The sequence below is a fragment of the Bemisia tabaci genome, chromosome 5 (assembly GCF_918797505.1).
Source record: "Bemisia tabaci chromosome 5, PGI_BMITA_v3".
Lineage (NCBI taxonomy): Eukaryota > Metazoa > Arthropoda > Insecta > Hemiptera > Aleyrodidae > Bemisia > Bemisia tabaci.
In genome coordinates, this window is record NC_092797.1 from 1,647,411 (window position 1) to 1,660,605 (window position 13,195).

Genomic DNA, 13,195 nt, shown 5'->3' on the forward strand with positions numbered 1-13,195 from the left:
TATCGATCTTTTCCCATAGGTTTAAATGGCAGATCATTGATGTACCGCGAAACACGCCGTGTTACTTTGTTGCCGGACATCTCAGTACTACATATTTTGATTTTTTCTTTAAAGCTTTTGCACATACTTTTATGAACATTTGAGGGATTAACCTTGGCTTGATTGCGGAAGAACCATTAGAGTAAAATTTTCAAATGAGTTTGCACTAGTTTTGGAGGGTATGGATTCGATCGAAATGAATTGATCGAAAAATGAAAACGTGAATCGATTGGCACGAAAGTGCTAGGATAAAAAGAGATAGGAACATCTCTCACTCACCAAATCCTTGGCAACTCTCTCTGCTCCTGCTTGAATGAGAATGTTGCTCACCATCTCCACTTTGTTCAAGGCCATTGCGTAGTGAAGTGGCGTCCGTTCCAACTGAAAATCCATCAGAAATCTCATTAAATTAGCTATACGTGTTCGGGCGTTTCAATATTTGTATCACTTCGTGATGAAATCACCCAAGTAGCATTTTTCAACGGAAAAATCGCGATATCGTCTCCTTCCGGCCGAAGTATCACAGGTGCCACGTTTAAAATTTCCGCCGCCATTTTATTTGTTCACAGAGAAATTGTTGGTTGAACCTGTTTGAAAATTTCACTGAATTTTATCGGCAGCACAAAGAAAATTCAATGAAATTTTCGGACAGCTTCGTCGAAAAATTTCTCTAAGAAAATAAAATGGGGCCGTGAATTTGTAAACGTCGCATGGCGCTTGTAATAATACTTTGGCCGGAAGGCGACGATACATTGCGAGTTTGGCGATCATTTTCGATCTTATCGCGATAAAATCGCGATTTCATCGCTCGGCAATTTATCATCGCGATATCATGGAACTAAAAATCGCGATGGCGATTTAACCTCGATTTTATCGACGAAAATTGATCGCGAATCCAGCGAAAAATTTCAATGTATTTAATGAATTATGTATGTATGTGTGTTATGTTATGTATGTGTGTTCAATGTATTTATTTCAATGAATTTTAATCGCCACATATCTCAATTTTCAATTCGATAATATCGCGATAACCAAACGATAAAATCGTTATTTATCACGATCACTGTTACTTGGGCAGGTATCCAGTTGCAATTCAACAGTCAAGAAGTTGGTATCCTCTCAAGTACCTACCTTTGACATTATCATAAAATTGCTACAAAATGAAGGTAGTTTACATCAATAAAAACCATCGAGTGAACGTGCCGGAGGGGGAGGGATGCATAAGACGCGTTTACTCGTGTTGGACTGTTGGATACATTTTTTGCCAAAGCCCTGTCAACACTAGCAAAAGTTCACGGAACGTGGCGCGAAAGTCAAGTTCCGTAAACCTATCTCTGTGTGGACAACGCCCTCCATTAGTAAGTATTGAACGAAAAAATTATGAAAGAGCAAACATTAATGTGGTTTAATATTTTTAATCTCCGCCGCCGCGTCGCGCTAACCTCACTGTGTTTGGCGCAATGCGTGCGAAGTATTCCTACAGTCTTGTAGGCGCTATGCATTTCTCGCTGACCGCGGCTGACCGCACCGTGTTTGACGCAATGCGTGAAGTATTCATGCAGTCTTGAAGGCGCTAATATGTGTTACATGCCGATCGCCGCGCCGACGGCTTCTCCTTTTCATCTCAAGTCCTCATCATCATTGCTCTCTGCGCCGCACAGTTCCAGGCCAAATTGCGTGTTGGGTTTCTCTCTTAACTCGACTAATTAAAGGTGCTGTTTCTTGTATCACCGAAAGACGACAAAATTAGAAATGACTATACTGTCAAGAAATGAGAGATTTTGTCGCCTTTTCTCGTTGGTAATTTTTTTTTCTGAATCCGATTTTTTTTTATACATGCAGTGAAAAAAATTGCAAAATTTACCGCCCCCTAAATTTGTCGCCAAGGGCCGCGGCTCATGTGGCAACACCCTATAGCCGGCCCTGATTAGATGTGCATTCTTTTTGCCGGTAACTCTGCAAGTTCTGTGGTTTTCATAAAAAATGTAGGATTTACTGCTTGTTTGCTGGTCGATCTTACTCAGGCCGTGTTGATTTTTGTGTGAAAATCACTCGACCGCGGCGTGTATAGCGTCGGGATTTGTGGATCCCTAATGAAAGCGTACTTCGAAGAACTTTCTGCGGTCTGCACCCCTCTTCACTTCTTCACCCGCGCCCGCGCCTATAGGAATTGAGGGGTTTGGAGAACAAGGCACGTAAGTGCAGTTTTCGCTCATAATCTGAGAAATGCATGTTTTGTGAGGAGACGCCCAATTTCCCCAGACATTACAGGGGGAAATTGGCAACGTCAGGAGGAGCACCGACTTTAGGAAAAATGCTGATGTCCGCTGGGAAATGCGCATGCGCGCCGCCGGCCGACCCGAGCGTAGGGAGCTGGGCCACTTGCTCGGACGCTCGAGGAAGGCCAGTCTTCGCAATACGGTCGTCTTGTGCATGTGCTCAGGGCTCCGGTCTGCACATACACGTCATTGACGAACCGACACGTCAGCCGAACGACTCCGGCTCGCTTTTCAGCACCGGATATTCCTTTCCGAGTCTCTTCCTTTTTAGCTGTCCTATTTCAGTCTTGTCGGGCTCTTGTCCATCGGAATAGGATTGTTCAACTCCAAACAAAGGAATACATTTGAAAGATCGTCAAGGATAGATTTTGTCTTCTTCATTGACTTCTTCATTTTTGGGAGGGTCACCGACCGCCCCCCCCCCCCCCCCAAAAAAAGCCCCCACTGTTGTGTTGCGTCGTGGTCTGCACGAGATCTCTCTCTATAGAGAGACCACGGGCGACCACTGTCCGACACAACAGTCCCCCCCCTGGAGTCCTGTGACGTCAGCTCGAGATATCTCTCTTTAGAGACGTCCCGTCGGCTGACGTCGCGACGCTCCAGAAAACGACCCCCTTTTGACCCTAATCAGGGTCATCACAGTTTGAACATTCAAAATTACATGGATCCTCATGACGAATAAGAAGTTCAAACTGTCTTTTTGTTGCATGAAAATTGGAATTTGGAAGCGAAGTTTTCACAGAATATGCACTATGACTAGTTTTACTTGAAATCACTAATAACTCGATTTTTCAAAAACTGCACTTATGCGCCTTGTCCTTCTGCAAGCCCCTCATATAGGTAGATTGTTTATTCGTATCTATCGACGGCCAAACTGCAGAGCTTCTCCCTCGAAAATTGGTTGTTTAAAAATTTCCCCTCCTTTTTTTTCTTTTTTTTTGAAGAGAAGCAAGTCAACCTCACAGCTTGAAATTCACACAGAATATTCTCATTGGTGGATCCAGAAAATTGGCAAAATTGCTTTCTCTCCATTTATAGCAATGGAAATACATCGATTCTTAGAGGGACCAGGTGCTCCGCCAAGAATCGATGATGTAGCATAGTTTAAATGGAGGAAATCCGGTGTTGGCAAATTGCTGGATCCGCCTCAGAATATTCTGCTATGAGAGAAGAAAAAGAAGGGTGAAGTTTTGAAGAAATTACGAGGGCTAGTTTTCGGAAGAAAAAATGAGGTATGAGAGGAAGTCTGGAAGGTGGGAAATGGAAATATCGTACATTGTCACCGATCCTCAAGGTTTGGGGGAATCTTTCGACGAGGAATTTGACGATGTCCTCTGCCTGAGCCAAGAGAGCCACGTGCAAGCTGCATCTGCTTTGGATGTTCTTGGCGACGGCCAGATCCCGGATCGTCCCCGGATTCTCCTTGACGATCTCCTCCACTTTGGCTTCGTCGCCCACGCGGATCGCTCCATGGAACGCGTCCCTCTTTTCCTGCAACGAGTCACCGAAAAAATAGTTACGGTTCACGGTTTGACACCCAGTTTCGAAGAGTTACGCCGCACAGTGGACCAAGTCAACAGGAGAGCTCGCACAAAATTTGGAAACTTCAAAAGCTTATAACTCCGTTCTAAAAGACTTTTAGCTTCTAAAAGTGCTTCCATTGGTTTCCTCTTGAAATTTTCTTCTGGAGGCACCCCTTAAATATAAAATGTGACGAAACAAACATCAAAATTTGCAGATTTGTTTCATGTCCGACCACTCTGATTGACTCAATCTTCGGGAATCTTTGCCAGATCACGAAACTTTACACGCCATTTTACAAAAAAAGGCCCTCGCAAAACCTTTAATAGAATTTTGTGCCCATACCGGTTTTCAATTTTTTTTTTTTTTTTTTTTTTTTTTTGCATTGAACGTCTACTAAGACTGAAAACGCTGATCAAAAGTCACCTTGCGCCATGATCTAATGAGCCACTGATTTCGCACAATCCGTGGTCAAAGTTTCGATGATCTACTTAAATTGGGGCTTTCATTCAATACCTTATCCGGTGGTCCATTGTCTAATCAGATTTGCTGCGGCAATATTCTTTTTCAAGAAATGAATGCTGCTGTGCTAAGGAAAGAAGACGTATGAGCCTTTAGGCGTTGCCAGATTTCCTTTGAAAAAGCTGAATTAATCGGGAAACTTTTGAATATTTTCCTTCAAAATTTTCAGACGATTTTGTTCGCAATTCGATCTCAAACATCTGAAAATTTAAAGGAAAAATATGAAGAACTTTCCTCAATGACACATGCTTTATCTGGAGAAATTTGGCAACTCTCGAATGTTCATACGGTATTTTTCTTAGCACGGCAGAATGGTCCATGGCAGGAGTCGGAAAGGAAAAGTGCAGTTGTTTGCTTTTGACTTGTTTTGAGCCTGTGCCTTTGGATCTGTTGGACGTATTTATGCGGAAAGGAACTATGTGGAAGTGGAAAGATGGGGCGTGCTCGTGGAAGCTGGATACGAAACAATGTGGTCAGTGGATATAGTTCCTTTTGAGAAAATGGAAAAGCGGGATTTTCAATTAAATCAAAAGGAACTGAGCGCTAACTCGTAAGCCGTGGGTATGTGGCAAGAGCCTTGAGGACAGGGCTCATGAGATAAAGAGTCCCGCCACCGATCACCCCGTCGGGGCTCCTCGCACGTTGCCGCTGACGTCACTGGCGCTTTTAAAGTCCCAGTCATTCTTACGGCCCGAGCACTGACGAGCAGACCCCATCTATCCGCGTGCACATAGTTCCATTTAGCATAAATACGTCCTGTTGTTTTTTATGAGCTCCGAAATTGAGCTTGGTTTCCAAATTTGAGGTTAATTTCCTAGGAGGCAATTTACATTAGCATTTTGCCGTAATTAACTGACCTGGAAGGACTTGATGTTGTCAAATAATGCGACTACGGCCTCGTGGCCTCGATCCTCAGCAACTTTCTGTGGCGGCTCAGGTGTTTCTAGATCGGCTAAATGATCGTAGCCATCCAACATCAGTTCTCTCAGCCTATCAATCTCACCTGGTCATGATATAAAAAAGTGAGTGCTCTCGTGCAAGTAAATTTCCTATCTTTAAGGTGATTCGTTAAGCTCAAGTGACGTGGTCGAACTGGCATGCGATATATCGCATCGATTAGGTCAAAAATCTTGGCAGATTTTGAATTTTCAGTAAAAAAAAAGACGGTAGCTCCTGCGCATGAGCCTAACGAATCATTCTAAACCCAAAATTCGGCAAAATTCAGAGAAATGAAAACAGAATAGGTAGTGTTTGGAAAAAAACCTTGCATTCGATGCAGAAATCGATAGCTGTATCGAGTGTGAGGTTTTTTTCCAAACAATATTCTGCGTTCATTTTTCTGAATTTTGCCGATTTTTGGATTTGGAATGATTCGTTAGGCTCATGCGCAGGGCTATCGTCCTTTTCTTTGCTAAAAATTCAAAATCTGCCGAAATTTTTGACCTAATCGATGCGATATATCGCATGACAGTTCGACCACGTCACTTGAGCTTGACGAATCACCTTAAGATGCAGTTTCTTTAAATCAAAAATAATGCTCAACCATTTCCTTTCTAGTGAAGATCAGATTTTCGCTCTTTCATTGCCCAAGAGCTCTTATTCCCTCAGGCAATTGGACGTATTTCTATCAAACGGAACTATGTGCATTGTGGCGTGAGCCCTATTATACGTACATTCTTATGGGTCTCAGGGCTCATTTCTTAATGCACATAGTTCCGTTTGATAGAAACACTTCCAATTTTGATTCATTCTTTCTCGGGCTTATCGCTGTCTTGCATTATTCATCATTGCATTGCACTTACGTTCATCAGCTTGACCTTTCGGAATTCGGATTTTTTCACCGACCACCAAATAAGTTTCATGTTTTGCGAGTATTTGATCGAGGAAAACTTACAGTTTCGGCGATTTTCCCTAACAAAAAAATTAGGTAATGATTTTGAGAAATATTACATGCATCCCTATCTTAAAAATTGCAAAAGCATAGTAGTATTCACATTTTTATTTTATATTTGCTCGAAAATCTCTATGATTCGGAACTCCGAGCGAGAAAGTAGGGGAGGGAAGGAGAGTATGTGATGGGTCTATTTTTGGAATTTAATCGGAATGAGAGGGGGGCCCTAAAAAAATTCTTTTCAACTGTTTCAACCACCCGCCTCCACCAATAGAATGCCTTCATGTCCCTTTAGTCCTCTTTGTCTATCGCTTTGTCTACCAATTTCAAGAATCAGCCCGCTGTAGCTATACTACCTTTAGCGACAAGATAGAGAACGTATTTGTCGATGGAGACTGCATTCTCGATTTTGCTGGCTAGGACGGCGATGTCCCTTGCGGTGCGATAGAGCGCATCCCGTAGGCTGATGTTGGAGTCCAACTCGATGAGGAGCTCGTAGAAAGCGTTGCGGCTGTGCGGTCGGGCCGCTGCCAAGTGCACCATCGATTGCCCGAACTCATCCTGCCGCATCAAATTCAAAAATTCAATCAAACAATACTTAAAACTCACTTGCGCGTTATTTTTTTCTTTCTTTTTTTTTTTAAGGAAAAAAGAGAGTGAGTGCAAGTGAGTTTTAAGTATTTTAAGCGTGCGAGTAGGGCTCGCTTTTTGAAATCACTTGGATGTACCACAGTACAGCACACCAATAAACTAATGTTATTCAATGGGCGGTCCATTTTTTTTTTTCGTCGGATCCGTTTATTCGTGTTTGAACCGTTATACTACCAAGCTCTGATGGTCATTCGCCAAAAAACCGAATCGACTTCTCAGGGGAAACCCTTGGGAACCTTTTCCCGTCAAAAGCGTATTATTTTATCTGACAGAAACTTCAAAAAACCTTTTTTACGCTAGGACGATTTGAATCTAGAATATTTTTTCCCGCCGAACTTTGATGGGTACTTCGCACCCATTAACTATAAAACATGATCCCTCCCTATGCATTACTCCATGATAGAATGTCATGTCAAAACAGCTGATTTTATTAGCTCTTGGCACAGCTGCGTATTAGTCGATCCACAAACCTGTGAATCGATCGACAAACTCGTGAATCGATCGACAAACTCGTGAATCGATCCACAAACTCGTGAGTCGATCGAATCGGTTGTAGAACATTTTGTCTAACGATTTTTTGTCCGAGCACCTGTTTTTCCTAGTAGTTTACGTCCACGCGCTTTTTCGGAAGGGGAGTTTCGGTCCACTCACCACTTGAGACTCAAAGTAAATTGGTCCACATGTAAATACAAACGACAATTGCTTAGTACGACGTTTTTGGATGAAAATGTTTAATGTCTTGGGAGAATGAAGAGTTGATTTTTTTTGTTTGTTTGCTCCAACGGAGAAAAATACATGTAATTGAGAATTTTGGTAAAAATGAGGGAGCGTCATTTCCATGAGAGATTGATTCATGATTGATGGCATCTTGCGAAAGTACGAAGTTCCCTCGCAAATTTAATCGAGTGACGGCAACAAAAAGAGAGCGGTAGTCGAAAAACTTTCTTTCCTAGTATCTGTATCTAATAACGTTTAGCATGATTATATAACTCCATTAGAGGAAAAAGTGACCTGATTCAAAGAGAAATATCCTCAACACCTCTATTGTGAAATAGTGAAGCGCCGTGGGTGGCACGCTGCGGCGCGGCGCGGCGCGGCGGGCGGCCGGCCAGCACGCAACGCGCATTGGCGCCTACAAACCTAAGGGGATACTATCACGCATTGCGCAATGCGTGAAGTATCCCCTTAGGTTTGTAGGCGGCAGTGCGCGTTTCGTGCTGGCAGCACGTCGCATCACTCCGCTTTGTGTTAGGCCCTATGATTTAAACTTGCGGAGTCAGCGTTTTTCAACTCTTGATTTTTGCATGGATTACTCTCATTTAAATGATGAAAAAAATGTATGCATGAAAGGAAAATATAATGTATGTTTTGTAAATATTAAGGTAGTTCCTTGTAAAATTTCGATGGGTTCCTTGTGAAAGATCGATGTACAAATGGGCTAAAACCAAAAATTGTGTGCTTCTTGGTTCATTTCCCCTGTTATTCATTTTTTATAGTTTCTTTCAACACAACTATACTGCTCATTGACTTTAATATCGATACCATCGCTCGGAACAGGTTTTATAAATATTTCCCACGTTTTAAAAATGTAAATGTTTTTAAAATAAAGTAATATTTTCATTTAAAAAAAGTTTATATGAGGTTAATTTTATATCGGAAATTTTGAGGATAGAAATAAAACCAAGTATTCATTCATGCCCATTTAAAATGATAAATCAGAAGAAGAGAGTAACATTTCATTTAATAAGCGAGTTACCGCAGCAACTCCTCCTTCTCTCTCAATTTTCTCAATCCAACAGGTATAATTTTATATACGGACTAAAATATAACACTTGGACCAAGTCACTATTGCTTATTTTACGCGTGGACGTAAACTACTGAACAATACAGGTGCGTGGACATAAAATCGTTGACGGAATGTCCTGAAACCATCGAATCACGTCGATCGGTCCAACGGTCCACGTTTTAGTCTTTCGGTCGATTCATGTCCATCGAATCGACATCGGTTTTCAAATAATTGGTCGATCGAACCGGTGTGGATGGATTCACGTTTTCATTTATTGATGGATTCATGTGGATCGAATCCGTAGGCTCCGTTCTTTTTGAGTTGCCGAGTAATTTGTGTGAATACTCGTAGTAATTTGTGTGAATACTCGTGACTTACCCTGGCGATTGGATTGAAGTTTGATCTGATCTGAATGGAGTGAGACGAAGTCGGAGATTTCAATCCGGACGCGCTTTTACTCTTCTGGAGGTTGTAACCCTTGTTCTTATCCGCGCTGCTCATAATTGCTGGCCTCGACGTGCTCGCCACAATCTCGAAGCGACCTTTTTGCTGCCATCAAAAAAACCTCACCGTCAAGATATTATCAAACGATAGAGAGGGTCATTAACAATTTTATTGGGAGTAGAGAAAGGAGGATTTCCAGGAGTAGTCGTCAAAAAAAACTTCCCTCACTCGACACAACTCTCGCCAAGATACCAATGGAGAATTTCCAGGTGTCTAAAATTTGATTAATTCCGTCTTTGAATGAGCTGAACACAACGAGGATACCCTCGCTTCATAAATTGAACAATAATTATTCGAGGATATATGACAAAATGATCTATTCTGCTAAAATACATGCGTTTATATGGGAAATGCTCCCAGATGACACCATTAGGCGGCGCATTTTCTCACTTTTAAATATATTTTTATATTATTTTCCGTAGCCGAAAAAATCATAAAAAATACTGCAAAATCAGCTCTTTAGGCACTTTCAGATATGAAGCAATATAAATTTTGCGTGCAAATTCTCCATCGGATTGCATTTTGCAAGAAGGAACCAAGAATGTTCCAATGTCGCTAAGATTGTGCACATTTTTTTACCTTGCAAATATATTGATCACTAAACAAGTTTTATCTTTACTCCCAATCGATTATAACTTTAAGACGAAAATTATACCTTTGTTAATTTGATTTTTTGCATGAATTCAGTAATTTTACTGCAAAGAATGTAAGTTGCACAATTCTAGCAACAATGGAATGCTCTTGGTTCCTTCTCGCAAAATGCAATCCAATTTTCAGACGCGCGCTCTTCAGGGCGCTTTAGAGACCTGTGAACATTTTTTTTTAAAAACAATGATTATTGATTTGGATACATCAGAGCATATTTTGAGCAAACTCGTCTTTAACTTTTGTCAAATTTAAAAAATCAGAAGTATTTCAACGACCGTTGCTGACGGCGCAGAGATACAACTATTCGTGCTTGATGGATGTCCGTGTTGCGTCTGCAAAATTGAAGGCGCGATGGCGCGAGGCCCGAGCTCGCGATGCTCCGTTTTGTGCCGCCAATGAAGTCTCGCTCATGATTCGGGTGAAAAGTTTAAAAAACGAGGCCCGCATACTGCCGTGCTAAGGAAAAACGCCGGATGAGCCTTCAGGCGTTGCCAAATTTCCTTCGATAGAATACGAATTTTCAAGGAAACTGTTCGATATTTTTCCTCCAATTTTATGGACAATTGTTTACACAATTAAATCTAAAATATCCGAAAATTTCAAGGAAAAATATGCAAGAATTACCTTAAAAATACATGCTTTATCCGGGGAAACTTGGCAACTCTCGAATGTTCATACGGCGTTCTTCCTTAGCACGGCAGCATACGTCTCTTTCATATTTTCCTGTGTTAACGAAGTGTACAAAAAAAAAGAAAAGAAAGAAACTCACCAGTTTCTCATCCGTGTCTCCAGACTTTTCTTCGTAGTTTACCAAGAAGTTTCCCAGGTACTTGACCGGATTCTCAGGGCGGACGTTGACAACTTCGGTGAGACCTTTAATCAAAGGACCCCCTACAGCTACCAGAGACGAAGAAAGGGAATCAGTGGGGGAAAATAACTCAGTATCAAATGGACCATATTTTGCAAGAAGGAACCACTATCTTTGGCTCCCCCATAAAAGCACATATCTGCGTAGGGAAACCAATGGCATGCATGTTGTTTCTAAAATGGGCCAGAAATGGTTGTTTCTTATTGCAAAATGTAATCCAAATGGACCTCATGCATGCCGCCGGGATTTGCTATGCAAGTACATTATATGGATTACATTTTGCAATAAGGAACCACTATTTCTGGCCCACTTAAACAACACGCATGCCAATGGTTTCCCTATGCAGATATGCGCTTTTATGGAAGAGCCAATGATAGTGGCTCCTTCTTGCAAAATGTGGTCCATGTTTTATAAAATTTCGCGAGACATTGGATGCTGCCATTGGTTTGCTAAAAATCAACTCTCAAGCTCAAAAAAACTCTCAAAATTAAGGCCGTGATGGAGGAATACTCAACGGAAAAATCGCGATATTTTTAAATCAAGTTGCGATTTTTTACGATTTTTTGGCTATGAAATCGCTAGGATCATTTGAGCGATTATCCTCGATCTCGTCGCACTTTTATCTCTGTAAAGTCGCGCTCAATAAAATCGGAACTTTATCCCAATTTATCACGATTTTTTATCGACAATATTGCGATGAATCACTGTCGATAAAATCGCAATACATTCTCCAATCAAAGCGCAACTTATCGCGATCACTACCACTCGGGTATGTGAGGATTTACGTATTCATCCTATCAATCTTCATAGGCACCGATGGAGAACGAATAATAGGGTTGGGGATGGATTTTAAGGCTACGGAGCCAAGGAAAACTTGTTTGCGTTTGCTCCATCACCTGCGCATGGCTAGTTTGACTGGATGTATTGGTGGGCTCTCACCTTGACGCAGGCGATTCTCCTCCATCATGGTCTGAATTTTAAGAACTTTTTTCGAGTCTGGAAGTTCGTTCTAGAGAAAATCGGGGGACCGTCGTGTTTTGCGCAACATTTTACAGTGGATGAAATACTCGTCGCATGTCGTTTGCGACACCCAAGAGCCTCATTCCGTAGGAATATTCAAGGAATATTGAAAAACAACGGCATATGTCGATGGCCGAAGTGCGAAACTGCACGCATGTATCTCCATTGCGGTTTTGCGAAGTTTGAGAGAAACAAGCTAACTTTGCAACTTGCAATTTACATAACAGGATATTTTGCTAACGGAGAAGAAATATCAAGGAAGTTTTCAAGAATATAGGTGTACTACTTTTCCAAAGAAAAAATAAAGTATAACAGGAAGTCTGCAACGTTGCATACGGAGGTACGTGGTTTCGCTTTTTGGCCATCCATTTACTCGTTTCTATTACATCTTCAAAAGAGTCGATCGTAGGAAGCTTCGTTAAGTTACCTCCAATACTTAAGTCTGCATGAAAGCATAGGTATTGTTTTTCGGATTGCAATTCCTCTTTCCCACGGAACTTTTTCGATGAGGCTGAAATTCCTGATTCAATTACCAATTGACACCAGCAAGTTTTCGTCAGTAATTTGCAAACAGGTATCGTGGACTCATTGATTATGAATGTGAAAATCACTACCTATCGATGATGTAATCAGAAGAACGTATGCTTGCATCGTTAATGCCTGATCTTTAGATCATGTTTAATTATCATTTTTTCTCTTCTTTGAAAAAAACACAGTTTTCATTTTTCATGGCCTCTCACATGGTGAATGGTGTCAATTTGTATGTTTTCTCCCCCCCTGGACACAATAATATTTACTCACGAAACCTTGCAACAGCCGCCAGTCATTATGCCAATATGCAATGCAATGAAAAATTGCAACGTATTTCAATTTTATCGCAATACTTTTCAATAAATGGGGCTCCTTCAAATAGGAGCTAGGCAACATACACAACACTCAGTGGAATTGCAATATTTATACAATGTAATTGCTGCTTATTGCAGTCTGTGCTACTTGGGATCGCCAATATTCTATTCAAAGATTTCAAAATAAATTAAACATGGCCAAAATCAGGCAGGATTTTTTTTATTTTTGGCAAGATAAAAACTTCAACCAGTGAATGTTCAAAAGCATCCATTCAAACAATAACGTAAATCAGATTTTCACTGGAAAGAAGAGACATAGAAAAACGAGAGAAACTTATAAATACGCGTATAAAATAAACGATTACTAACACAATGATGTATGATCGTCCATTGTTATATCGGTAATTTGTAGGTAGGAACCCGCTGAGAGAATTTTTCGGGACGTTTTCGTCAGGTTCGGAACTTGAGTGCAAAAAAATAAAAATAAAGTATGAAAATTACACATTAGAAACATCTGTTCAAGAAATGGACGTATTTATGCTGAAAGGAACTATTTTACAGGCAATACTTATGCACATAGTACCTTAGAATAAATACGTCCAAATGATATTGAGTGGTTTT

At 41.0% G+C, this 13,195-nt stretch overlaps 1 protein-coding gene across 4 annotated transcripts in view; it reads right to left on the minus strand.

Annotated features, from left to right (window-relative positions):
* LOC109035602 (uncharacterized) overlaps positions 1 to 13,195 on the minus strand; it is a 55,212-nt gene that overhangs the window by 424 nt on the left and 41,593 nt on the right. For 2 of the 4 annotated variants that reach the window (XM_019049302.2, XM_019049301.2), the window contains 6 exons: positions 10,611 to 10,738; positions 9,068 to 9,238; positions 6,609 to 6,813; positions 5,219 to 5,364; positions 3,594 to 3,809; positions 319 to 420 (listed from right to left, as the gene is read on the minus strand). In XM_019049302.2, coding sequence (XP_018904847.2) covers positions 319 to 420; positions 3,594 to 3,809; positions 5,219 to 5,364; positions 6,609 to 6,813; positions 9,068 to 9,238; positions 10,611 to 10,738 — 968 coding nt within the window. Of the gene's footprint in view, positions 1 to 318; positions 421 to 3,593; positions 3,810 to 5,218; positions 5,365 to 6,608; positions 6,814 to 9,067; positions 9,239 to 10,610; positions 10,739 to 12,943; positions 13,037 to 13,195 lie in introns of all 4 variants that reach the window. The other 2 variants (XM_072301075.1, XM_072301076.1) reach the window with 2 other exon arrangements.